This window comes from Armigeres subalbatus, chromosome 1 (genome assembly GCF_024139115.2).
Source record: "Armigeres subalbatus isolate Guangzhou_Male chromosome 1, GZ_Asu_2, whole genome shotgun sequence".
Taxonomy (NCBI): domain Eukaryota; kingdom Metazoa; phylum Arthropoda; class Insecta; order Diptera; family Culicidae; genus Armigeres; species Armigeres subalbatus.
This window is the reverse complement of record NC_085139.1, coordinates 15,704,536-15,731,677: the sequence shown is the minus strand read 5'-3', so window position 1 is coordinate 15,731,677 and position 27,142 is coordinate 15,704,536. Positions and strand designations below refer to the sequence as shown.

General features: G+C 43.2%; 2 protein-coding genes across 3 annotated transcripts in view; one reads left to right on the top strand and one right to left on the bottom strand.

The window, feature by feature from the left end:
• LOC134222164 (cytotoxic granule associated RNA binding protein TIA1) overlaps positions 1-27,142 on the bottom strand; it is a 900,771-nt gene that overhangs the window by 685,442 nt on the left and 188,187 nt on the right. The gene's annotated exons all lie outside the window — the stretch shown is intronic.
• LOC134208127 (uncharacterized) lies at positions 21,305-22,417 on the top strand. The gene is made up of 5 exons (XM_062684200.1): positions 21,305-21,368; positions 21,432-21,537; positions 21,696-21,809; positions 21,868-22,004; positions 22,068-22,417. Exons 1-5 carry the CDS (start codon positions 21,366-21,368, stop codon positions 22,161-22,163), a joined length of 456 nt encoding a protein of 151 aa, XP_062540184.1. The 5' UTR covers positions 21,305-21,365; the 3' UTR covers positions 22,164-22,417.

Below are 27,142 nucleotides of genomic sequence, written 5' to 3'. Positions count from 1 at the left end.
TCTACAATCATTTTATACATGTACAGTGATCGGCCGGCATGGCCCTCCAACTTCAATTTCAATTATTGTTATTATTATTATTATTATGCTATTACTTAATTTTTAAAATATAATGTATCATGACGGCCTTTAGGAGGCGCTGGTGTGTTTTTAAAATTTGATAACCTAACTACTATGTACACTAATATTTACAATAAAAATTTGATAACCTAGATTGGAACTAGCGCCCTAATTGGAGCCTGATCCGATTGCAAGCAACGGACCCTAAACTTTTCTTTACACTCACCAAAGCGTTCATGTAAGGTTTTTATTCCGGCCAGACGGTGGACCTCGGATGTTCTTGTCCTGGGAGGTGTTGAGGATCATCCTCAGGAATTTGTTTTGGACCCGTTGAAGTTTGAGGTGGTGGGTTTTAGCGCAGCTCTCCCAGACCGGCATGCCATATTCGATCACAGGGAGGATGATTTGCTTGTAGACAGCAAGTTTATTTTTCAGGGACAATGACGACCGGCGGTTGATCAAAGGGTACAGTAGTTTCAACAAGACGTTACACTTTGTCACCGTTTTGTCAACCTGTTGCCTGAAAATAAGCTTGCTGTCGAGGGTCAAGCCAAGGTAGTCGGCCTCATTGGCCCATTCCACAGTCGTGCCATTGAGGATGATTTTACAGTCCCCAGGCGGAACATGTTTAGGGGGTTAGAGTGGGGGAAAATGATGACCTGGGTCTTCGCCGCGTTGATACAGATCTTCCACCTGGTGAGGTACTCTGTCAGGGCATCCAGGCCTCGTTGGAGTTTTGCCACTAGCGCTCTGACCACTCTACCGTTGTAGACGATGGATGTGTCATCTGCGAACAGAGACAGAATGCCGCCTTCTGGAGGTTCTGGCATGTCGGAGGCGAACAGATTGAAAAGCAGGGGCCTGAGGATACTGCCCTGGGGACGCCTGCGACGATGTTGTGCGCATTGGAACTCGCTCCGCTGATTGAGACCCGGAATGTCCTTGCCGACAGGTAATTGTTGATGATTTTCACCAGGTAGCTGGGAAGATTGTAGCGTTGTAGTTTGTACACCAGGCCATCATGCCATACATTGTCAAATGCCTTCTCGACATCGAGTAAGGCCATGGCGGATGTTTTCGAGACAAACTTGTTCCGTCTGAGGACGTTGGTAACTCGGGTCAGTTGGTGTACAGTTGACCGACCGCGTCGGAAACCAAACTGTTCCTCGAGCAAGATGTTGAGATTTTCGGCAGACTCAAGTAACCGATGATGAATAGCTTTTCGAATAGCTTGGATAACCCTGAGAGAAGGCTGATGGGTCGATAACTTTTGGGAGAGGAAGGATCCTTCCCAGGCTTCCGGATGGGGATGACTTTCGCTGACTTCCAGGACGATGGGAAGTAGCTAAGCCGGAGACACTGATTAAAGATCAGCGAGAGGTGCTCAAAGAACGGAGCACTCATGTGTTTGAGCTCGAGATTCAGGATGCTGTCGAAGCCTGGGGCCTTCATGTTCTTCGACGATTTGATATAGGCCGTCAATTCGTCAGTTGAGATCTCCAACTCCTCCGAGAAGTCGTTGGGAATCAAATGGATGTTGTTAGCATGCTCGTTGACGGCTGCTTCGTGTGGACTGACGATGTTCTGCCCAAGATTGTGTGAGCTGACGAAGTGACGACCTATTTCAGCGACCTTCTCTACAGGAGTTATCAAGCGATCCTTAGAGCCATTATTGTCTAGTGGGATCAAAGGTGGAATGGGCCGAGGCTTGGATTTTAGTATTTTGGTCATTTTCCAGAACGGCTTAGCATAATCTGGGAGAGTGCGGATCTTGTTCGAGAAGTCGTTATTTTTGAGGTCCACCATTCTGGCCTTGATAATTTTGTGATTCGATTGCAGCGTTTTAAGCTCAGGCAGTCCAGTACGCTGAAACTGCCTGCGAGTGACATTCCGCAATCGAATCAAATCTTTGGTGAGTGTATCGATGTTTAAGGAGTTGCTTACCTGCCGAGCCGTCGGTACGTGTTGCTCTCGGGCCGCCGTGATCGCCTCCTCGATAGCGCACAGCTGGCGGTCGATACTTTCCGGCGTCTCCGGACGCACCTCGTAGTCGACGGTGTTATCGACGCACTGCTGGAAACGCTGCCAGTTCACTCGGTGGTAGTTCCGCCGTAACTGCTGGTGCCGATTGACCGAGGAGCCCAGTTCCGCCACCACCGGATAGTGATCCGAACTGAGCTCCTGGTATACAACCGGCTGCGAGACGTGGTCACTCAGGTTTGTTACGTAGAGGTCGAGCGTTGCATGGGCACCGGACCGACTCAGCCGAGTGGGGAATCCGGGTTCAGTATCGTAGTGGCCTTCCTCCATGTCGTTGCTCCAGATGGTGCCGTTTCGATTGCCGCGACTGTTGCCCCAGGCTTGATGTTTGGCATTCAAGTCGCCGGCAATGATATACTGGCCTTGCCTCCGCGTCAGCTTGACGATGTCCCTCCGAAGGGCAGCCGATGATCCATCGCCGGCTTTGGCCTGCGTTGGACAGTACGCCGCGATGAGCGCGATTGTGCCGACCGAAGTGGTGATTTCGACACCGATGGCCTCGATGACATTGAGCTGGAAGCTTGGAAGCAGACGACAGTTGATGTTGTAGCGAAGAGCGATGGCCACACCACCTCCCCTGGTCGGCCGGTCGAGTCGCACGATGCGGAAGTCCGGGATGTTAATGTTCACCTCCGGTTTTAGGTGCGTTTCGGTAATGAACGCCACGTCTATTTCCTTCTCCTCAAGGAAATCCTTCAGCTCGATTGTTTTGCTCTTTAGCGAGCACGCGTTCCAGTTGACCAGGCCCACCCTAGCAGCCATTTTCAATGATGAACATGCCAAGTGTGAAGACCTGGTCGAATCGGGTTTTGCAGCCGCGCAGTCGAGTGGCGAGCTGCGCGAAGATCGGCATCAGTTGCTCCGGAGTGTACAGCGGGGCAGATTCTTCCGGTGGGACGGCTTCGTTCTCCGACTGCCGACGGAACCCAGGAGGAGGAAGCGGGGCCATTCGCTGGTGGATGGTGCCGACGATGCTGGAGCTTGGACCGATGCAGCTGCCGCTGCCAGTCGCTTGTGCGGCTGTAGCGGTGGGAGTATTGGAATCACACGACGGGGAGCCGGGATGGCTGGAAAGTTCACCTCGTTGATTACAGGAACACGGTTCTTCTTCGGAATGGTCCTGGTGGAAGCTTTCTTCCGGATTTCTAGGAACTCGGCTCGCGTTGGGCTGCCCTTTGTGGTGGCCGGATGTTTGTCGCCACAGTTGGCGCACTTGGGATCGGCCACCTCCATTTTGTCGCACTCGTCCGTCGGATGGGGTTCGCCACACTTGTTGCAGCGCGGTTTCATGCGGCAGTTCCTGGTGCCGTGCCCGAAATTGAAGCAGTTGGTGCATTGCGTGACATCGCGGTGCACTGGCCGATATCGCTCCCCAGTCAACGACGGTGTAATTTATAACGCCAACCAGCTTCAGGTCCTTCCAGGTAGTGGAGCCGTGCTCCAGATGGATCAGGTAAAGCTGGTCGCGATATTTCCTCGCCTTGTCGTGACGAGCGATCTTGTGGACGGCTACTGGCTTCAGTCCGCAACTTTCAAGCTCTGCTTGGAGCTCTTCCTCCTTCATGTCGTGAAGTCCTCGCAGCAAAGCCTTGAGCGGCTTCGTGCCGGGGTGGTCATGAGTGTAGTACTCATACTTGTGGACCTCGAGGAACTCCACGACGGATTGATGATGGTCCCTGTTGGCCGGCATCACTTTCACGCCCTCGCTGCAGAGCCGAAAAGTACATTTCAGCCCCTTAGCGATCAGCTGGCGAATTTTTGGGCGTAAATCCGGCGGATCGCCCTTCACAAAAACGGGCGGGCACTTCTCCTTCCACTCCGGTTGCACCTGCGGTAGCTGCGATTGCTGCTTCTTTCTCTTTTCGGCGGATTGCCGGCGTCATCAAGCGGCAACGGCGAAAACACGTTGCTCTGCAAAAGCTGCTTGGAGGGGTTACCCGCGCCTCCAAGAGCAGTGCGCTTAGGCACTTTTCCAGCGACCGAATCGGCCACCGAGTCTCCCATGACGGGTCCGGGAGAAAATAACGCCAACGCGACAGGCGAAAACGTAAACAGCGAAAGAACGAGAAAAAACACTTCGAAAAAATGCGCGAGCAAAAAACACGTCCGTACGTGTTGCTGTCTCGAACTGGAATGCTGACGATTTTCCGAGAAAACCAGACTTCGGCTTGTCAGAATACGTTTGGATGGAGTCCGAAGCCCCGCCCCTTTGGGAGCCGTATCATTGGCATCGGCTTGCTTGCTCCGCCTTTATTTCGTTCGATGCCAGTACTTTCGTACATAGCCAGGGCATCTCTTCTCCTTCTTCTTCTTCTTCTTCTTTTACTCTTCAAAGTGCAAATTATAATCGCTTGGCATCGGCTTCCCAACAAACAACGACAAGCTACAAATAAGCATCTAGGTTGAATTATTGTTTATTTGTGATCTTTGTAGCTGAATAAAATGGATGCTGAATAATTTGCTAGACAGATTTCATTTCAGTATTTAATCTAACTAATATTCGACATGGCCTTTTTATTTGTTTACTACCTTTATTTGAAGTCGAACTTACGTTTTCGTTTTATCACATTTCAGCACATTGGGGAAGTTTAACAATGTACTAAACTAATGATTTTTAAAGTTCTCTGTTCGACTATGATGTGATGCTCTGAAAGGGTGGTCGAATTGAATTTGAATAGTAAGTTAATAAGCAGGCATTAGACATCCTTCTTTACCTTTGTCCTTCTTAACCATTGAATTTCACATTTATCTGATCTATCGCACAGTGGGAAAAAACATGCTTTTTCAGTTTGAGAGAAAATCTGGATTCTAGATCTTTTAATTTTTAGAAAAATAATGATTTATTTTCAAGACATGCTTTTTATTTTCATGATTTATTAAACTGTCGGAGATTATAACGAACGAAACTGCTGGAGCAATAAAAAAAATCATGCATTCATGCGGAACTAAATTTACTAAAAGCCGGGCATAACGCCGTTGAATAACATCGGAAAATTATTGAATCTTTAATGTGTGGAATCCCAATATTATCGCATGGATGTTGATCTTTATTGCTGCGAAATTGGAATAATCTTAGCATTTGACAATCATATCGCAACCGATTATCAAGAGATTCTGAGGAAGGCCGAATATACATTGATTTTATTTTCATAAATCCATAAATAGCATTAGGGACGGATTTTATTTTATCGTTTATCGACATTATTTTTACGTATTTTTCCTAGTGTGCGATGGTTATGACTGGCTGAACAATAGTTGAAATAAAAATTTTGTACAGTTATTAACAAACTGTAGTTTGACAGATCGACTTATTGAATAAAAGTCCAATTATGATTCATATTCAGCAATAAGATTATTTATGTTATGCACTGAGTGAGCCATATCTCACAAATCAAGGATGGCGCGGATGACAACGTTACCGGCGGATGATCAAATGACAGCAGTTCGAGACCCGATTTAGGAAAATTTTAAAATGATTACATATATGGAAATCGCAATTGCTTCAAAATACGTTCATTGGAGATCTTACTGATGTTACCTTCTATGCGTTATTATTTTCGAAGAATTCACATGTAGCTGAATTGAGGCTTAGTAAAATGCTTATAAAAGGTTTAACGAATCAGTTAATAAAGTTGTTTTTCAAAATGAGATGTTGTAGTTGTATAACTTCGCCAAAATTGTGTGAACAAAGCTTGAACAGAAGTTTTGATAAGAAATAGTACAGACATTATTCAACACAGCGCTGAATTAAATCATCAGTAGTAAAGTAGTAGTAGTAAAATTCTTCTTTATTTAAATCTTTTTTTGTTCTACAATCATTTTATACATGTACAGTGATCGGCCGGCATGGCCCTCCAACTTCAATTTCAATTATTGTTATTATTATTATTATTATGCTATTACTTAATTTTTAAAATATAATGTATCATGACGGCCTTTAGGAGGCGCTAGTGTGTTTTTAAAATTTGATAACCTAACCACTATGTACACTAATATTTACAATAAAAATTTGATAACCTAGATTGGAACTAGCGCCCTAATTGGAGCCTGATCCGAATGCAAGCAACGGACCCTAAACTTTTCTTTACACTCACCAAAGCGTTCATGTAAGGTTTTTATTCCGGCCAGACGGTGGACCTCGGATGTTCTTGTCCTGGGAGGGTGTTGAGGATCATCCTCAGGAATTTGTTTTGGACCCGTTGAAGTTTGAGGTGGTGGGTTTTAGCGCAGCTCTCCCAGACCGGCATGCCATATTCGATCACAGGGAGGATGATTTGCTTGTAGACAGCAAGTTTATTTTTCAGGGACAATGACGACCGGCGGTTGATCAAAGGGTACAGTAGTTTCAACAAGACGTTACACTTTGTCACCGTTTTGTCAACCTGTTGCCTGAAAATAAGCTTGCTGTCGAGGGTCAAGCCAGGTAGCCGGCCTCATTGGCCCATTCCACAGTCGTGCCATTGAGGATGATTTTACAGTCCCCAGGCGGAACAAGTTTAGGGATTTGGAGTGGGGAAAATGATGACCTGGGTCTTCGCCGCGTTGATACAGATCTTCCAGCTGGTGAGGTACTCTGTCAGGGCATCCAGGCCTCGTTGGAGTTTTGCCACTAGCGCTCTGATCACTCTACCGTTGTAGACGATGGATGTGTCATCTGCGAACAGAGACAGAATGCCGCCTTCTGGAGGTTCTGGCATGTCGGAGGTGAACAGATTGAAAAGCAGGGGCCGAGGATACTGCCCTGGGGACGCCTGCGACGATGTTGTGCGCATTGGAACTCGCTCCGCTGATTGAGACCCGGAATGTCCTTGCCGACAGGTAATTGTTGATGATTTTCACCAGGTAGCTGGGAAGATTGTAGCGTTGTAGTTTGTACACCAGGCCATCATGCCATACATTGTCAAATGCCTTCTCGACATCGAGTAAGGCCATGGCGGATGTTTTCGAGACAAACTTGTTCCGTCTGAGGACGTTGGTAACTCGGGTCAGTTGGTGTACAGTTGACCGACCGCGTCGGAAACCAAACTGTTCCTCGAGCAAGATGTTGAGATTTTCGGCAGACTCAAGTAACCGATGATGAATAGCTTTTCGAATAGCTTGGATAACCCTGAGAGAAGGCTGATGGGTCGATAACTTTTGGGAGAGGAAGGATCCTTCCCAGGCTTCCGGATGGGGATGACTTTCGCTGACTTCCAGGACGATGGGAAGTAGCTAAGCCGGAGACACTGATTAAAGATCAGCGAGAGGTGCTCAAAGAACGGAGCACTCATGTGTTTGAGCTCGAGATTCAGGATGCTGTCGAAGCCTGGGGCCTTCATGTTCTTCGACGATTTGATATAGGCCGTCAATTCGTCAGTTGAGATCTCCAACTCCTCCGAGAAGTCGTTGGGAATCAAATGGATGTTGTTAGCATGCTCGTTGACGGCTGCTTCGTGTGGACTGACGATGTTCTGCCCAAGATTGTGTGAGCTGACGAAGTGACGACCTATTTCAGCGACCTTCTCTACAGGAGTTATCAAGCGATCCTTAGAGCCATTATTGTCTAGTGGGATCAAAGGTGGAATGGGCCGAGGCTTGGATTTTAGAATTTTGGTCATTTTCCAGAACGGCTTAGCATAATCTGGGAGAGTGCGGATCTTATTCGAGAAGTCGTTATTTCTGAGGTCCACCATTCTGGCCTTGATATTTTTTGTGATTCGATTGTAGCGTGTTTAAGCTCAGGCAGTCCAGTACGCTGAAACTGCCTGCGAGTGACATTCCGCAATCGAATCAAATCTTTGGTGAGTGTATCGATGTTTAAGGAGTTGCTTACCTGCCGAGCCGTCGGTACGTGTTGCTCTCGGGCCGCCGTGATCGCCTCCTCGATAGCGCACAGCTGGCGGTCGATACTTTCCGGCGTCTCCGGACGCACCTCGTAGTCGACGGTGTTATCGACGCACTGCTGGAAACGCTGCCAGTTCACTCGGTGGTAGTTCCGCCGTAACTGCTGGTGCCGATTGACCGAGGAGCCCAGTTCCGCCACCACCGGATAGTGATCCGAACTGAGCTCCTGGTATACAACCGGCTGCGAGACGTGGTCACTCAGGTTTGTTACGTAGAGGTCGAGCGTTGCATGGGCACCGGACCGACTCAGCCGAGTGGGGGAATCCGGGTTCAGTATCGTGTAGTGGCCTTCCTCCATGTCGTTGCTCCAGATGGTGCCGTTTCGATTGCCGCGACTGTTGCCCCAGGCTTGATGTTTGGCATTCAAGTCGCCGGCAATGATATACTGGCCTTGCCTCCGCGTCAGCTTGACGATGTCCCTCCGAAGGGCAGCCGATGATCCATCGCCGGCTTTGGCCTGCGTTGGACAGTACGCCGCGATGAGCGCGATTGTGCCGACCGAAGTGGTGATTTCGACACCGATGGCCTCGATGACATTGAGCTGGAAGCTTGGAAGCAGACGACAGTTGATGTTGTAGCGAAGAGCGATGGCCACACCACCTCCCTGGTCGGCCGGTCGAGTCGCACGATGCGGAAGTCCGGATGTTAATGTTCACCTCCGGTTTTAGGTGCGTTTCGGTAATGAACGCCACGTCTATTTCCTTCTCCTCAAGGAAATCCTTCAGCTCGATTGTTTTGCTCTTTAGCGAGCACGCGTTCCAGTTGACCAGGCCCACCCTAGCAGCCATTTTCAATGATGAACATGCCAAGTGTGAAGACCTGGTCGAATCGGGTTTTGCAGCCGCGCAGTCGAGTGGCGAGCTGCGCGAAGATCGGCATCAGTTGCTCCGGAGTGTACAGCGGGGCAGATTCTTCCGGTGGGACGGCTTCGTTCTCCGACTGCCGACGGAACCCAGGAGGAGGAAGCGGGGCCATTCGCTGGTGGATGGTGCCGACGATGCTGGAGCTTGGACCGATGCAGCTGCCGCTGCCAGTCGCTTGTGCGGCTGTAGCGGTGGGAGTATTGGAATCACACGACGGGGAGCCGGGATGGCTGGAAAGTTCACCTCGTTGATTACAGGAACACGGTTCTTCTTCGGAATGGTCCTGGTGGAAGCCTTCTTCCGGATTTCCAGGAACTCGGCTCGCTTTGGGCAGCCCTTTGTGGTGGCCTGATGTTTGTCGCCACAGTTGGCGCACTTGGGATCGGCCACCTCCATTTTGTCGCACTCGTCAGTCGGATGGGGTTCGCCACACTTGTTGCAGCGCAGCTTCATGCGGCAGTTTCTGGTGCCGTGCCCGAAATTGAAGCAGTTGGTGCATTGCGTGACATCGCGGTGCACTGGCCGATATCGCTCCCAGTCAACGACGGTGTAATTTATAACGCCAACCAGCTTCAGGTCCTTCCAGGTAGTGGAGCCGTGCTCCAGATGGATCAGGTAAAGCTGGTCGCGATATTTCCTCGCCTTGTCGTGACGAGCGATCTTGTGGACGGCTACTGGCTTCAGTCCGCAACTTTCAAGCTCTGCTTGGAGCTCTTCCTCCTTCATGTCGTGAAGTCCTCGCAGCAAAGCCTTGAGCGGCTTCGTGCCGGGGTGGTCATGAGTGTAGTACTCATACTTGTGGACCTCGAGGAACTCCACGACGGATTGATGATGGTCCCTGTTGGCCGGCATCACTTTCACGCCCTCGCTGCAGAGCCGAAAAGTACATTTCAGCCCCTTAGCTATCAGCTGGCGAATTTTGGGCGTAAATCCGGCGGATCGCCCTTCACAAACACGGGCGGGCACTTCTCCTTCCGCTCCGGTTGCACCTGCGGCAGCTGCGATTGCTGCTTCTTCCTCTTTTTCGGCGGATTGCCGGCGTCATCAAGCGGCAACGGCGAGAACACGTTGCTCTGCAAAAGCTGCTTGGAGGGGTTACCCGCGCCTCCAAGAGCAGTGCGCTTAGGCACTTTTCCAGCGACCGAATCGGCCACCGAGTCTCCCATGACGGGTCCGGGAGAAAATAACGCCAACGCGACAAGCGAAAACGTAAACAGCGAAAGAACGAGAAAAAACACTTAGGAAAAAATGCGCGAGCAAAAAAAAAAAAACACGTCCGTACGTGTTGCTGTCTCGAACTGGAATGAATTAAATCATCACACTGATGTTAGTTCAACTAGTGAATGTTTGTTGGGTTGCTTGCTCCGCCTTTCTTTCGTTCGATGCCAGTGCTTTCGTACATAACCAGGGACTCTTCTTCTTCTTCTTTTACTTCTTCAAAGTGCAAATTATTATCGCTTGTCGTCGGCAGCAGCGCAAGCGCTCTTCGGAGGGGAAGCTGCGAAAATTGATTCGCATGGATGGTGTCTATAGCGTTTTAGCGGTAACTTATCGAGTGGCTGACATTGGGGTCAGTAGCAATGAAATGAAATTTTCTCTAGATTCTGCTCGGTTTTGTCGCTACTTGTGATTGGGAAGGTGCATTACTGAAAACAAATGGGTTCTTTTCAGAATCATAATTTTACACGAGAGAAGATTGAGCCGAGACAAATATTTTTCAAAGTGCAAATCATAAGCTGTGTTGCTGCTTGTGATTAGATAGGCGTATTGTGAAAAACAAATTGGTTATTATCATAACCATCATATTACATGGGAGAAGTTTGAGCTGAGATAGTGTGTTTTGTATAAACATATCCTAAACACATGCTACTTGAATTTTATACTATTATGCTATTGTTGTTCATAGTGCGCTTTACCATAATTTTTCATTTAATCTTTTATGTTTTTACATGTCTTATTGTACTTGGTACAGTCATTTTAAATGCGAATGCATCTATCAATTATGTATATCTGTCTGTCAATAAGGATTAATGTTCACGTGTTTCAAATTCCTCCAATAGAATTCAACTTAATCCGTGCTGATACAGTCGTTAACTCTGATCATGAAGATTCTGACGCCGGTGAAAATGTTGTGATACAGTCCGCAAGAGCAGATGTCGATGATGAGCGTGGTGACGAACATATTTTCTTCGCTTTTAACACAAGACAAACCCAATTTCGATCGGGCTGATCGGGAGTTCCAGAAACCATTCGTGGAAAACGATTTCGGTTGCGCATGTGATGTGTGTGCTGGAATCTGGTTCAGAAATGATTTGAAACCAATCTCCAACTCAAATGCTGCCGTGTTACTGGCGACAAATTATTTCGAAACGGTGGAAGGATTTTCGGCGTGTGCTACGTGTCGAACAAGCCTGAACCGCGGATCAATCCCCACATTGTCGCAATCGAGGGGCCTTACATATCCCAAGTTTCCGTCCAATTTGTCTCCGCTGGACCCACTTACCACAAGTTTGGTGTCTCCCAGAATCAATTTCATGCAGTTTTGTCGTTTGCGGCATACTGCAGGTTTGTGGAAAAGTTATTTTAACTTAAAAATGTATTACAACAAATAAATATATGATTTTCCTAATCTATTTTCATTAACATGCAACAGGTAGTTTGGCAGTTATCGGCGAAATTATCAACATTCCAGTCGACGTAGCCCAGATGGTAGGCGAACTTCCCCGCCAACTGGATGACGACTATGCTATCAACGTGTGCATCAAGAAACACTTTATACACAAATCAAGTTACTTGTCCGGCTACGTGAAGAAAGGTACCGTTAAAGCATGGCTGAGCTATCTGGTTACAACACCGCTCTACAGGCGGAATGGAATTGTTTTCAATGAAGAAAACTTGGCTGCGATCGGACAAACAGAGCAGACGTATTTCTCGGAGGAACGTATGGCAGTATTCCTTAAAGTCGTCGACGAGATGAACGAGGTAGAAATGATGATTGGACAACAACATACACTCATGTGGAATGAAGACAAGTGTCTGGAACTTGCACCGGCACAAAATCAGAAACCGCTTTCCATTATCTATGATGTTTGCTGAGGAGCTGTCTTTCCCCGATATTGTCGGTGTAGCACCAACTTAGAATTCGGAAGTCAGGACTTCCGAACCGAACTTTCTTCCATGTGACAGCGTTCATGATGGCTACTAGCGAGGTGCGGGATCGACGGGGCGCAAAACCGGAGCATATTTTGTATATGCCCATGAAAATCATGCGGCTGCGGGTATCGGAAGGATTAAACAATACCTTTAAATGTATGGGCACTGCCAACATAACAAGGGCGCAGTCCGCAATACCGCAATATCAACGCCAGGGACCATATTCAAAATTTCAAAATAAAATCTTTTACACTTCACGTAATCCTACGTCCAATTAGCGGTCGTGTCTCGGACACAACCTTCTACTTTTTTTTCTTTTTTTCTTTCTCGTTTCAGAGAGCGAGAGAAGCTTAAACCTATAGGCTTATTAGCCAGAGCAAGTCTTATACCTTGTCTCACCCCAAGAAGAAGCAACACTAAGGAGCACGGATTGACGTAAATTTCTTGGCATTGTCTCTCCCAACGTCTGTACAAACTTATATCATTTACTTATATATACCTATATTCTAGGATGTTAACGATCATTCAGTAATTTGCGTTCGATCATTTAGTAGTTTGTCAATAACACATTCCAGAAGCTTAATTTCAAATCATGTTGTATGGTGGACTTCTAGTGCGAAGGTTTTTCTACAACTTTGCCTGGTGGTTCGTTATTAGAATTCAACTAATAACGGAGTTAGAGCGCCAGTTGCAGTAACTTAAACTAAATGATTGGAATTTTGTTATCATTTAGCCTAAGCAGCTTGACCGTCGCCGACTATGTACAATGTACATCCTGCTCCCTAAAACACCGTTCAATAAATCTTCGAAATGCTCCTTCCTGACTGCCACCATAGTCTTGTCTGTCAGCAAATTTTTTTTATTAAAATGTTTACAAAGTTTTCAAAAGTTAATTTGAAATGGTTATACTATTAGTCGATATTCTATGGCTTCAATAGAAGCAAATTAATCCCTTATTTACAACATTGGTCTTTTTGAACAGTTTCCGAATTAATTTCGGAGAGAAGATTGGTATATCATGAAGTTCACACGACGATACCTTAATGATAAGGGAAGTCGAGGAAATATTTTCAAACTGAAAATTCACTAAATCGGACCGAGAATCGAACTAAGCCACGTCAAGCAAGGTCTTGTTTTGTAGCTTCGTAATTTTACCGCATGACCCCCATGACGATCGATAAATAGAATGAAAATAAAGTCCCAATTTATCACAGTTTATTCAATTTATTCGATGGACACGATCATAGTGAAAGTTTTTTTTACAAGCTATGTTTGGTGCATTTCGCCATGAAAACACGCACTCTAAAAAGTGGATCAAGAAGTCCAATCGGTAAGTAGAAGAACATTCATCTTAAACTCAAGAACCACTGATTCGAGTGCCAGGATTTCTCTATACAAATCATGCTTGTTAATTGAGCATCATGTCCTACCTTCCAACTGTTGCCTTTCCACTTCCGCCTAACAAACAATCCGGGAGCAACCATTCGAGGTGATTCCATATTTCTAAATCAAGCGAATTGTGTCGAAAATAGGAACGAAAAGAGAAAACTTTCTCTGTTATGTCGCCTGCTGCCGGGGGATCCATCTTCGCCCGGAGTTTAGATTGCCTTCAAATTCTCGGCGATTTATTTTATGAGTGCATATAAATTTTCATCAGTCGACTTAGTATTGTGAAATATATTTCCGAGAGTTTTTCTTTGTTGCCTTCACTTGCTTACTTCCGCCCCCTCCCTACCGGACGACGAACTGTTGTCGAAGATGGGGAGGAAGGGTACAGCTTCTTTTTGATGCGAACTTGAAGAACGACGTGGGTGCAACAAGATATATGGTTCGTTGCCTGGATAAGTGAGCGGGGGATGAGGGATCGAAATAGTCACTACCTCGATACCTACGGGATCTGGCGCTCTCCAGTTGGCAAAGCACTGCACGGCACGCTTGCCGTCAGGAAATCAATTTCGGAGCACTATTTCTTGCCGTTCAGTTGAGTTGGGTACGGCATAAAGCTCAGGTGGCGTTCGTTTGTTCCCGAACGACAGTCTGGAGCAGGTGACAGAAATTGGTGGAAATGAAGATGGATGGGTGAAAATGCAGAAGGGTAATGCGTCGTACATCAAAGAATAATAGGAACAGATATCATACATACGTCGGAAATTGATGAGTCTGTGAGATGATTCTTGTTCTATTAAGATGGAAAATGGTAATGTACCTATAATGCAATAAAGTATTTGCATCTGCGTGTCTTGACGTTCCCGGGCTTAAAGAAAGTCAATCGAATTTCAATATTTAATGGTATAAAGAAAAAAAAACAACATGTGCTTCGAACTTCATGAGGATTCTTAATGAATTACTAAAATAAAAAACTAAAAACTTATTAAAATGGGCTGAATTAATTTCGATTTTCCTGTATTTCGGAAATAGGGCGTTTTGACGTAGGATTATGTCCTTCTGGAAGGTAGGGGGCAAGAATTGAATCCAAAAGAGAATGGAAAAGTCTCTCACTTATCATCTCTGTATACATTCGTATATGCGTATCACACGCTGTGATGATAAAGTACTGATTCGGGAGGCTATACATCATGATATCTTTTTTAAAAGCTCCAAACGCGGGGAGCACTGGTTCTGATGACGCATTTCAACTTGTTTTACAAAGCTGTGCGATCACTAACACAAAATCAGCGTGAACAAAGCGAGAATCATCACTTCTCTATGGGGGCTGTCTATCCGATTCTGTTTTTTTCGCACTTGTATACAAGTTTGTTACATTATTTATAGTGGCTTGTTATGATTCGGAACAGTTTTTGCTTTACTTTTATCGTTGTTCGTTATCAATTGAGAGCGATTTCTGCAAACTCTGATAGAGGGTCATTCTGCAGATTCAAATTTGGACGTTTACCGATGGGCCAATATCACAGCCATTTTTCAACAGATTTTGAAGATGTTAGTATCAATCGATAGACGAACTCTTTAAGAAGTTTACCAACTATTAAAAATAATGGATTTAATTAAAAATCTATTAAAAAATTGAATTTCGCCAGGTACTGTTTAAAATCGGTAAACCAATCAATCCCGTATGTGCATCGCAATGGGAAAAGAAAATCGATTTTTTCCGGACCAGAATTTTATGATTGCGTCAGTTGCTTTCCTAGGGCTACTGAAAATGTTTACTAAACAGTGGTGACTCGTGACTGTCAGGCAGCAACAGCTGCCAAGTGATTTTTTTACGGAAGTTTCGGATTAATGTTTAGTTGCTATGAATGATTGGAAAGGCGCATCGTGGATTGAAAAACGATTCTTTTCAGATCCACCAATTCACACGAGAAAAAGTAGAACCGTAAAATTTTCATTAAAGTGCAAATAAAAACCAGTTGGCAGCAGACAGCAGATTGAGTTGGTAGCAGTGAAAGCGCTCATCGAGTGGCTGATATTAGAGTCAGTAGGTAGCAGTGATGAGGAATTTTATTTAGAAATTATTATATTCTGCGTGCGTGATACGAAAACCACTCTCTCCTGTGAGCGCGTCTGTGGCCCTGAAAAGTCTGTTTTGGGTGAAGCTACGTCCTTATTCTCGTTCACTTGGAGCTGGTGTACTTTATGACTCATCACCTTCGAATCACGACGAAAATGCGGAATTGAAAATAACATTGGATAGGGGTTCTCAAACTGAAATTGGCAACGTCCCACCCCTTTTCGTATGATTCATTTTTGTATTTCGGCGAACCACACATACATTAGTTTTGTCAAGACAATGTTTATAATTACTGTAATGTATTCAGCTCTTCTGTTTCATGGACTTACGCTCCTACTGGAATTCAGCCATGCCCTTGAAATGAATTATATATTAGCACTTCAAAGTTATGTTTGTATGTTTTGTTTTTATGCAATCTGTATTGATGTCTACCGTGAATAAAACAAATTAATTTTCACATTTACATCCTATAATTATGACTAACATAGCCTGATATGTCAGTGTATGTGATTTATTGACGGAGATTATTACAATAGAAAATTCAACATTGAAATGGATGAAGATAACTTCACACGATTGTACAATCACATTGATTCCTGTCCATGGCTGAACGGACATCCTCTACAATTAACATTTGATAACTGTGCCCAGACAAAGAAACTATAGAACTAATTCTTCTTCTTCTTATTGGCATTACATCCCCCACTGGGACATTGCCGCTTCGCAGCTTAACTGTTATTAACTGCGAAGTTTCTGAGCCAAGTTACCATTTTGCATTCCTAAATTGTGAGGCTAACACGATGATACTTTTACGCCCCGTGGAGTCAAAAAAAAATCCATTCCGTCACATAGATTTGCTTTTTAGTCGCGCATCTTCCACACGGCCAAGGAAGACCCCGAGGCTATAGAACAACTGGAAGTGAATAGCTGATGTACCCCTCGTAGAACAATGCTTTCACTGTGCTACCAAAAAGAGATTTGCACTCTGCAAAAGTGGCAAGACTGATTCCGGATTCAATGGAGAGTGAGAGGGACGAGAGGGGAGGAAAGAGAACAAAAAGGAAAAGAGTAGTTGAAATTGATCATCAAAGTTGGACGGACGTTACGGAGCCAAAGTAAAAGTTGTGCTTCCTTTGAAAGAATCCACAAGTCCCGAAAAATGGTGAAAGATTGGCCAGGTGGCCTGATGAAACGTTGCAGACGAGTACAGAAATTCGAATGAACGTTGGCGGCGGAAGTTAACCACGTGGAGTGTGAAGCTTCGGATGTTCATCAAGCCTGTACCATTGGCGCGGAAGGTACCGGCGGAAGGAACAATCTCAGCTGTCTGAACAGTTAAAAGGAACCCGGGAACCGCTGTCGAGTTGCCCAGAACATTGGTAAGGAAAGGTTGGCGAGCCCCGTGCTGGTGTCCGACTGTCCGACGACCCCGTAAATTATCGTCGGTTCACACGTGACGAGTGAGTTGTATCAGCAGCTCAGGAGGTGAGAGCCTAGGGAGGACCTGTTGGCTCGTCCCCGATCTCTAATGCCTAATATCGAATATGGTACAACCCCGTATACGAGAACGTGGGACGTTTTCCTGCGGAATCCCCGGGTCAAACGACAAAACCCTGAAAAGCCGCCTGATTCAAAGTACAAGCCGTGGCGTCCCTCCAGTTGCCAGCTCTGCTGCTCCAGTAAATGCCCAGCAGAAGTAGCAGCATCGAAATGCACAGGGATAGAAGATTGGACGCCCTGTAGCCGTGTTGTTACGTATGCTACCTCATTCTCATTCTATTTCTACGAATGTACCATCTATGGTCCCCAACGAACACCCCACCTGCTGTTCCCTTCTTTCCTAAGCTTGGTTGTGTGAATTCAACTCTAGTAAATAGACGCCGAACCTGATTCGCCGTGTAGTCGTGATTCTGACCGCTACTAACAAATTTCATCAAAAAATTAAAAAAGAACTCTTGGCTATCTCCTTATTTTCGAGAATTTCCACTTTGTGATGTACATTAGGTGTTTTCTTCTGATAAACACTTTTATGAAAATACTTCTCTTGTAATTGATGTATGTTAATTTTAACAACATTTTAACACAATGTTTTCTTATCAATGTGAATCCTAATCCTTCTTCTCGTAACAACCGCAAAGATACAGAGGATTCGTCGGTCTCTATACCAACACATGTTACATTTACATTTCTTCCCAGATGACCGTAAGGACGTAGCCGGCGCCATTACTGACCCTGTCCTGTTATTGAAGCACAGGATTACGTCATTTGGCCGAAAGGGTCATATAGCCGAACAGATCATTTGGTCGAACAGGACATTTGGCTGAATAGGTCACTCGAAGAGTGAAAAATGAGGTGTGAAATGTCAGACGTCACTACTTATTTCCCACTTCTCACTGTGAAAAGAGAGTAGTGCAAAGTGAGAAGGGACGTCTCACTACTCACTTCTCTTTTTCACAGTGAAAAGTGAGAAATGAGGAGTTAGAAGTGAGATGTCTTAATTCTCACTTTTCACTGTAAAAAGTGAGAAGCGCGAAGTGATTAGTGAGACGTCTCACTACTCTCTTCACACTACTCACTTTTCACAGTGAGAAATGAGAAATGAGGAGTGAGAAGTGAGACATCTCACTTCTCACTGTGAAAAGTGAGTATTGCGAAGTGAGAAGTGAGACATTTCACAACTCACATTTCACAGTGAGAAGTGAAAAATGAGTAGTGTGGAGTGAGATGTCTCACTACTCACTGATCACTGTAAAAAGTAAGACGTCCTATTTCTCACTTCGCACTACTACTTTTGACAGTGAGAAGTGGTACGTCTTACTACTCAACTTTTTACAGTGAGAAGTGAGAAATTGGAAGTGAGAATTGAGACGTCTTGCTTCTCACTCATAATTTCTCTCTGTGAGAAGTGAGTCTAAACGTCTCGTTTCTTATTTCGCACTACTCACTTTTCACAGTGAGAAGTGGGAAATAAGTAGTAAGAAGTGAGACGTCTCAAATGACCTAATCGACCAAATGTCTTGCTCGGTCAAATGATATGTTCGGTCAAATGACCTATTCAGGCAAATGATCTGTTTGGCCGAATAACCTATTCGGCAGAATGTCGTATTCGGCCAAATGACCGGTCGGTCAAATGACTTTTGGGTTTGGGGCCAGATGGGTTTCGGCTTAATGGTTTGTTCGGCTTAGTGACATTCGGTCAAATGGCTTTCGGCCGAATGTGTTTCGGCCAAACGACCCTTCCCCTTCGGTTGCTTGTCACCCTTGACTTGACGATGTTTTCCTGAGCCCATCGTCGCCACTCATGTTTCTCTCCCTTTCCACCGCCGGCTTTCGGTACCATGATGTTTGGTTATTGGTACTTCATTCCGGCAGTTTTACCGATTCTGTCATGAAAACCGGTCCTTGGCTTCCCAGTATCCGATTGCAATGGAGACCGAAGCTGCACCCCTTCGGCAGTCGCTAGCATTGGCATCTGCCCACTGGCTTCGATTTTCGTTCGTTCGATGCTGGTGCTTCCGTGCAAAACCAGGGGTGACATTGTGCATCTCGAATCGAATCACTCGATTCGTTAGTTTTTGGATTCGTTTCGAAAAAAATGCGGCATTATGTATTTCGTTCGACTTCATTCAGTCGCAGTACAAGATTTCGAATGGTGCTGTACTAGCTCAATCGAGTATGTTCTGTCAAACGAAATGTAAACAGAGAGAATAAGAGATAGCTGTCTCCGTGTTTAGTATCCCGCCCGCTGTAGAGACAACCTTCAGCGCATGGCAAATGTGAGTAAACAAAGAGAATAAGAGTAATTTCATCTGCGTGTAGCATGTTGACTGTTGAAAAGGAATCTTTCGGGGCATGAATTGGCAGTTATTTGATAAACAAGCAAATCGTGCTCAATGACTATAAAAAGCAATATTATTTATTGAGTAGTTGCAACCGATTAAACAATTTGCCGATACGATATGTTTTGTAAATTAAAATATTGTTACATTAGTTTTATGTTTATTCGAGTTTATGCCACAGATCCAATTTTGAGCCAAATAATTTAAAGCTGAAGAAGGATTCGATAATAAATTACTTTGATGTTTCCATGTGTTTCAGTTAGATGCACTTGGGTCATCTCATGCGCGTTTTTTTTAATTATCTCATCTGTTTTACGTAGATTTTGGAATATACACGTTTTTAAGCAGATTTTGCTGGTAGATTTTTCACGCGATTTATCGAAATCGTCAAAAAATACGTGAAAACTAAAAAAAAAACGATTTTAGTTGAAGTCGTTTTTACGCGGATTTCGGGATGATTAGAGATTGCATATTGTCTTGAAACTATAAAAGTAGGTATACTAATGACATTCTTTTCCTCAAGAGACAATAATAAAACATTTATTCTCTTTTCGTAGAGAAATAATAACAAATATAATTAAAAACTTTCAGCAAGAAAGAAATCTCGAACAACATTCGAAAGCTATAAAGGTGACGAGTGTTTTTCATTCGACTTGAGTCGTTTTTCAGTGTGCTATCGAGTTTCCATAATGCCAAAACATCTCGTTATTCTAATACCTCCTCGAGCATACTCGAACGATGAGTCGTTTTCGAGATCGAATCGAAACCCGTAATGCCAAACATGTTCGACTCGATAGAATTACGTTCGAATCGAGATGCACAATGCCACCCCAGGGTCAATGCCCAAGTGAAAATCGTAATCGCGTACACGGAGAAACACGTTTACTCATTAATGGGTACTTTTTCTTTGCTATCTCTGTCTCTCTGCTGAAAAATTTACCCATTTTGGGAGAATAAGTGGATCTACTCATTTAAATGAGTAAATCCACTTATTCTTCCAAAATGGATGAATTTTTCAGCAGAGAGAAAGAGATAGCAGAGAAAAAGTACCCATTAATGAGTAAACGATTTTTACCGGGTAGCATCGGGAGCAGCGTAAGCACTCGTCAGAGAGGGATGCTGCGAAAATTTATTCGCATGTATGGCGTCTATCGCATTACAGCTGTAAATCGTCGAGTGGCAGACGCTGGCGTCAGTAGCAATAAAGTGAAATTTTATCTAGATTCTTATTCTGGTTTTATTGCTGCTTGTGATTGGAAAAAAAAAGTATTTTTAAAATCAAATGGGTTCTTTTCAGAACCATCATTTTACACAGTTGAGCCGTAACTTTTTTTTTCACAGTGCAAATCATAATCGCTTGGCGACGGCAGAAATTCTCCTTTGGTAGCAGCGCAAAGGCACGTCGAAGAGAGACGGACAGACGGTGCAAAAATGTATTCGCATGGATGAAGTCTAGAAATTATAGAGTGACTGCCCGGATAAAAATTTACAGTACCTTGTATGGTTTAATCTTTTAAAATAAAATAGATTGAATGGTAAACAGTACAATCCATTGTAAATATATTGACGAATTTCTTCGATAGGAAAAGTCTTTTATTGTACTAACATTATAATAACAATTGATTAACAAGTTAGTTATACATTCTATTATATTTTTATTGTACAATTTTGTGTTTCATTGTGCATCAAAAGTAGAATCTCACAAAAAAAATTATTCAATTTTGTCGAAAAGAAAATAATGTTTGAAGACGAAATAATATAATTATTGAAAAAATTATTCTGTCGACGAAACAACATTTTTGAACAATTCAACTACAATAGAATCCATTGTTAGAACAAAAAACAATTATTAAATATTAATAAATACTATTTATTGTTCATTTTAAAACACCCGTGAAACATATAAATGCAATTGAAAAAAACTTGCTGATTTTTGTTTTTATTTTCTATTTTACGTGGTTTTTGTTTAGAGTGTGCTTGTGCTAAACATTGACAGTTTGGTTTTGTTTATGTTTGTGTTCCAAATAAAGATTTTGTAAAAATTTAAGTTGTGATGAAACTATGGTGGGTAAAAGCTTAAACTTAAGTTAAAAAGTTGTTGAAAGTTGCGCTCGTTGTAAATAATAGATGCGCCCAAGTCGATCGCGGTTTCTTCGGTGTGGTGCTCGACTTGATCGTGGTCCCTCTTCAAACTCGGTTGAAACGGTTGTGCGAAATGTTAACATCCGGAAGCGTAAGTGGCGTATATCCAAGTAACATATGAAGAATTCAGCACAACGTCTTACCGCTCTAAATCCACAATTGAATCTCGGAATACCATCCGTAACTTTATACTATGAACGCTTGAAAAGTTCCGAAACTACAACTCACTCATCATTTTCTATGTTGCAGAAAATCGTCCAAACGCCAATGATGGTGGTCCAAGGCTCCCCTGGAAGTCTCTGCCGGATCCATTACCATTTATGTGTGTCCCTGCACTAATCCGAATATATAATATTCGCAACGGTAAGAGTTACGGTCGTTTGGACTACGATTTCTTTTGTTCACAACATTTACATTTCAGATGCTGAAGTAAGTCGATTAATCACAAATCGTTTTCATACCGATTCCCGTTATGTGCTGCTATCCGTTCCGGGATTGGACCAAGTGCAATGCCATTCGATATGTATCAACATAATTCAAAATAAAACCGACAGTGATGTAAGTAGTTCGTACCGTTTGTCTAGTCCCAATATAGTAATGCTTTTCAATCTTCCAAACCAGGCTTTCGCGCGGTGTATGTCTTTATTAAACAAACAACAAGGAAAAATGTGCCCGTGGCATCTAAGCAATAAGGTACAGGTAGAGGATTGTAATTAGCATGTTCCAAACAAATTAACAAAAAAAATTACTGCCATTTTTAGAATGACTAACCGAAAAGAGTTTGATTTGAAATCATATAAATTATGTTTTAGTTGTGATTCAGTTTTTATTAGGGTTTTATTTTTATAAAACCTTAATAAAATACTGAATAATCTTAAAAAGCTCTAAATAATTTTCTATTCAAAAGTTTATATTAAAAAAACAGAACATCCAATCTTCCACAAACAAAATGATAAAAAGTAATAGAAAATTGTAATTGTGGAGTTCGGAAATAGTCATCCGCCAATTAACTAGTGAATGCTGAAAGCTAGCGGATGCTGTTCGATGCCCACGTCCTGCTCGTGTGGTGGTCTATCACCGAAAGAGCAAGAGTCATGATGATGCATCGACAGATCAACGCGAAATGTCATTACACCTACACGGAATGAACGCGTGTTCATTATTCTGTCAAAGTATAGTACTGTGATAAGACACTACTGGAGCATTACACGCTGAAGGAAACTTACCCTTTTTCCATACCCACACATTCCCCTTCTTCTGTCATAAAAAATAGAAAAAAGAACTCGAATTCTAGGAGTTGAAACAGCAGAGCATGCTAAAGCAACTATTTCCAGACATGATACAATTTTAACTTTTCATGTCATATTAACTTAAAGTGTATCTAAGAAATTTATCTTGAGAATTTTAAAGGAGAATGTCAATAAAATATGTTCTCAGTTTGTTTTTGCGTTTCAATAACAATGCTGTACCGAAAGATTACAATTTCATCCTAAAAGTCGAACTTTTTGTATGATACTCAAAGACCAAACAAAGATGCTATAACCCTATCGATTCCGCTGGTCGGACTTAGCAAATGTCCATTTGTCGTTGATGATGTGTGTATATGTTCACTCACGAAACATAAATGATTAGTAATACCAGGCACGAACAATGTGGATTCAACGTTATACGTACAGCGCCAACTGTCAAAACGCATATAGAAAAAAAATGTAATCATGGTACAGGAATAAAATGTCTGTCAAAGTATAAACTGGAAGAAAAACATTATCCATTTTTTTCAACTAGCAACTGTCATCCGAAATAGTGAGTTGACATCCGGGAAGGAGCGCCCAACATAGCTTTGGTCCTCACAAGTTCCAATACTTACGCTTCCGCGGGTCTTTCGATGACAATTGGCCGCCAGCTGAGGGTTGCGTAGTTAGCTGGTAGTGTAGTCTGGGCACTGTTATCTTTTTGACATCAGCTAGAGTGAGAGGGTGCGTCCTGTGGGGTCTGCCTAGGATGTGATAGGGTTCGACAGTGGGCTCTGTTGAACTTCTATAAAAGCTGCATGTGTCCACAAGCAGGCCCTATCAAAGCGCCCGTGTGCAGCTTAAAGCGCACTAGCCTAGTCCTGGTGTTGGGTGGGACTTTAAACAAATTTGACCCGGCTGATCGAGCGTCTGTTCACCAAGGAGGTGCGGCTCCAACAGCTTCTGTTGGCATCCTGCGACTGAGTATGAAATGCTATTCCCCGGAAGCTATGCCAGCCCCATCCCGGTGGGTAGGGAACCTTGGGCTTGTTCCCGAAACATCAATTTGTTCGAGAACCCAATATTGAAACAATACGGACTGATTTAACGGCAACGACTCTTAGCGCGAACGGACACGAATAAGAACATAAAACGTTTAAACCCTAGCCCAGCAGGTTAAATTGGCACGACTTGCCAATAGGGCACGCCGCATGAAGCTTGACTGAGTGAAGTCCGTTGGCCAAACTTTGGAGAACAAAGAAAGCCGTTGGGACAAGTTCTGCTATACTCTAGTTTACTAGATGAACACGCTACTAAGCACCCAGACACAATCTGCGCTCATGAAAAGGAAACCTATAAGTGAAAGGATAATCGTTGCCAGATTTAGAACACGGATCCGAAACCTTACTATAATCCAATGTTATGCGCCAACCGATACTGCCGATCTGCAAGACAAAAAAGAAATTCTACAGCCAACTCAAAGCCGTCGTAGGTAGAATTCCGAAGGGTCATGGTCTCGGAGAAATGAGCGAAAACGCAGAGCTGTCGAATTCTGGTAACGATGACATGGTGATTGGGGAATCGCACTTCTCTCATCGACCGGTTCACAAGGTCACGTGGGTCTCCAGTGACGGCTTTACAGAAAATCAAATCGACCACATCTACATCAGCCGAAAATGGAAACGGAGCCTTCTTAAGGTCAAAGATATAGTTATCCTTCTTCTTCTTCTTCTTCTTCTTCTTTTTATTCTCCTATGGCTCTACATTCCAACTGAAACTTGACCTGCTTTCAACAACGTATTCTATTAGCATTTCCTCAGTTATTATTTAAAGCTCTCCTATGCCCGCCATTGTATGAGTATGTATCTTGTGTTTCAAATACAATGAATATTCTATGCCAAGGGAGATGAGAATGTTTGATTGTTTCTCATCCGAAAATTTCCTAGACTGGACCGAGAATCGGACATGTCATCTCAGACAATCCTACGCCTTAGCTCGCAAGGCTAACTGGAGACCCCATATTATTATCATCCTTTTTTTTTTTTCAAAAAACAACTAATTTTTAAAAAATATTCAACAAATAGGTACACTCTGCCATCAGCACTATGGAGCTCGCGAGAAGATTCGGTTCAAACGCATTTTATAGCAGCTACAAGGGATCTCTATTTGATCTACAACTCTTTTGTTATAAACCTTGCGCTTCCTCAATCTCCTCCCAAAACACTTAACTATCTAAATACTGATCTTGCTACACCCCTTTCATTCATCAGGAGTCTACAGCAAAAATACCATATAAAAAATTAAAAACACGGATTCAATTTCATTCCAGATAAATCCAGCCAAGCACCATACATATTTCCAGAATAATTGGAGGCGAAATTGAAGTGAAACCTACAAACCATTGTTTTGGCCACTGCATGCCAGTGTTGCGTTTTTAGTTAGACAAAAATTTCTCATTCTTATTTAAAACGACGATTAAGCTTGTCATTTAAATGATCGCAATTTACAAAAGTTATGTTACACAAGAATTTATCCACATCATAAGGCAACTCTTCTCTGGCGTATACTTTCAATTGTTCCTTGTTCGCATACTATTCTCTCAATGAGCATCCGCATGATTGAAATCACCATCACAGGAGTCATACATCAACCTGTGGCAAAGCAAGCGCCGACCAAATTTACCCCGTTAAGCCTCACTCAATTTGGCAAACGAACGTCTTGTCTCGTTTCAAAACAAAAAAATCAAATAAGTTCCAATCTCCGTCTATTAATATTCCACCAGACGTCCCGTCTGGTACACAATCACATTGCGCACTGCCGATAGGAGTCCTAACCCGAGGCATGTTATTTCAACACCAATAATATAAAATCTCCTCACTAAACGACCCGTCTAGTGGCATTCAGTATCAAAAAATCTTCTCACTAAACGTCCCGTCTAGTGGCATTCATTATCAAAAAATCTCCTCACTATACATCCCGTCTAGTTGAATTCAGTGTCAAAAAATCTCCTCACCAAACGTCTCGTCTAGTGGCAGTCAGTATCAAGAATCTCTTTACTAAACGTCCCGTCTAGTGGCATTCAGGATCAAGAATCTCCTCACTAAACGTCCCGTCTAGTGGCATTCAGTGTCCAAAATCTCCTCACTAAACGTCCCGTCTAGTGGCATTCAGTGTCTAAAATCTCCTCACTAAACGTCCCGTCTAGTGGCATTCAGGATCAAGAATCTCCTCACTAAACGTCCCGTCTAGTGGCATTCAGTGTCCAAAATCTCCTCACTAAACGTCCCGTCTAGTGGCATTCAGGATCAAGAATCTCCTCACTAAACGTCCCATCTAGTGGCATTCAGTGTACAAAATCTCCTCTAGTAACATTCAGGATCCAGCTCTTTAAATTTCACTTCAAAATATCATTTTTGACCGCGTGATTGACAAATGCACGCACACGCACCACTCTTGAAAAAAACACTTTTTCAATCTTTTCGCGTTAAATTCGGCGACATCTAGTAAGCCATTTTTCCCACCGCAGGAAAAAAAAATCGGATCTGTGTTCGAACATTTTTTTTTCTCACAATGCCATTGCAATGGCTGATTTAATTTTTACTTACTTGCTTTATTGCTTGGGTGGCAATAAATCCTGGCACGGATCGCCAAATGTGGAGTTCGGAAATAGTCACCCGCCAATTAACTAGTGAATGCTGAAAGCTAGCGGATGCTGTTCGATGCCCACGTCCTGCTCGTGTGGTGGTCTATCACCGAAAGAGCAAGAGTCATGATGATGCATCGACAGATCAACGCGAAATGTCATTACACCTACACGGAATGAACGCGTGTTCATTATTCTGTCAAAGTATAGTACTGTGATAAGACACTACTGGAGCATTACACGCTGAAGGAAACTTACCCTTTTTCCATACCCACACAGTAATGTTACCAGTAGCAAAAAAAGAAGTAAAATCCGGAAAACTATCCATAAAATAAAAATATTCAAACCATTTCTAGTCAAACAATTTCATATCCAGTTTAAAAAAACGAGTTCAACTTGTATCGAAAAATAAATTCATGCTTCAATTACATTTAAGTTTCAATACTATTATCTCGTAGTTGATATCAAATTAAAAACACGAGTGGAAATATTAACAAAAAATAATTGAATTTAAATTTGTTCAAACCCCGTTTTTTACATTTCATAAAAGTATAAAAGTGAGACAAAACCACAATCAAAATAAGATCGATTTTTATATTTTTTTAATTCAAGCTTTTGTAGGCATATTCATACAAATGTCGTGAAATGAATGCCATGCCAATTATTGTCCTAAAAAAGTTGACTTGATATAAATAACATGCTTGATATTATTTTGAAGCATTTAATACCACATGTCTGTACTTAGTTCAAAATTAAAATTAAATTAAACAACGTAGGAATTTCAAGTTAATCAATAAACTTTAGTTCGAGTGAAACAAGAA

Coding starts and splice junctions, on each gene's coding strand:
- LOC134208127 (XM_062684200.1), top strand. Junction 21,538..21,695: donor AAATGTTAACATCCGGAAGC/GTAAGTGGCGTA, acceptor TCTATGTTGCAG/AAAATCGTCCAAACGCCAAT. Junction 22,005..22,067: donor AAAATAAAACCGACAGTGAT/GTAAGTAGTTCG, acceptor CTTCCAAACCAG/GCTTTCGCGCGGTGTATGTC.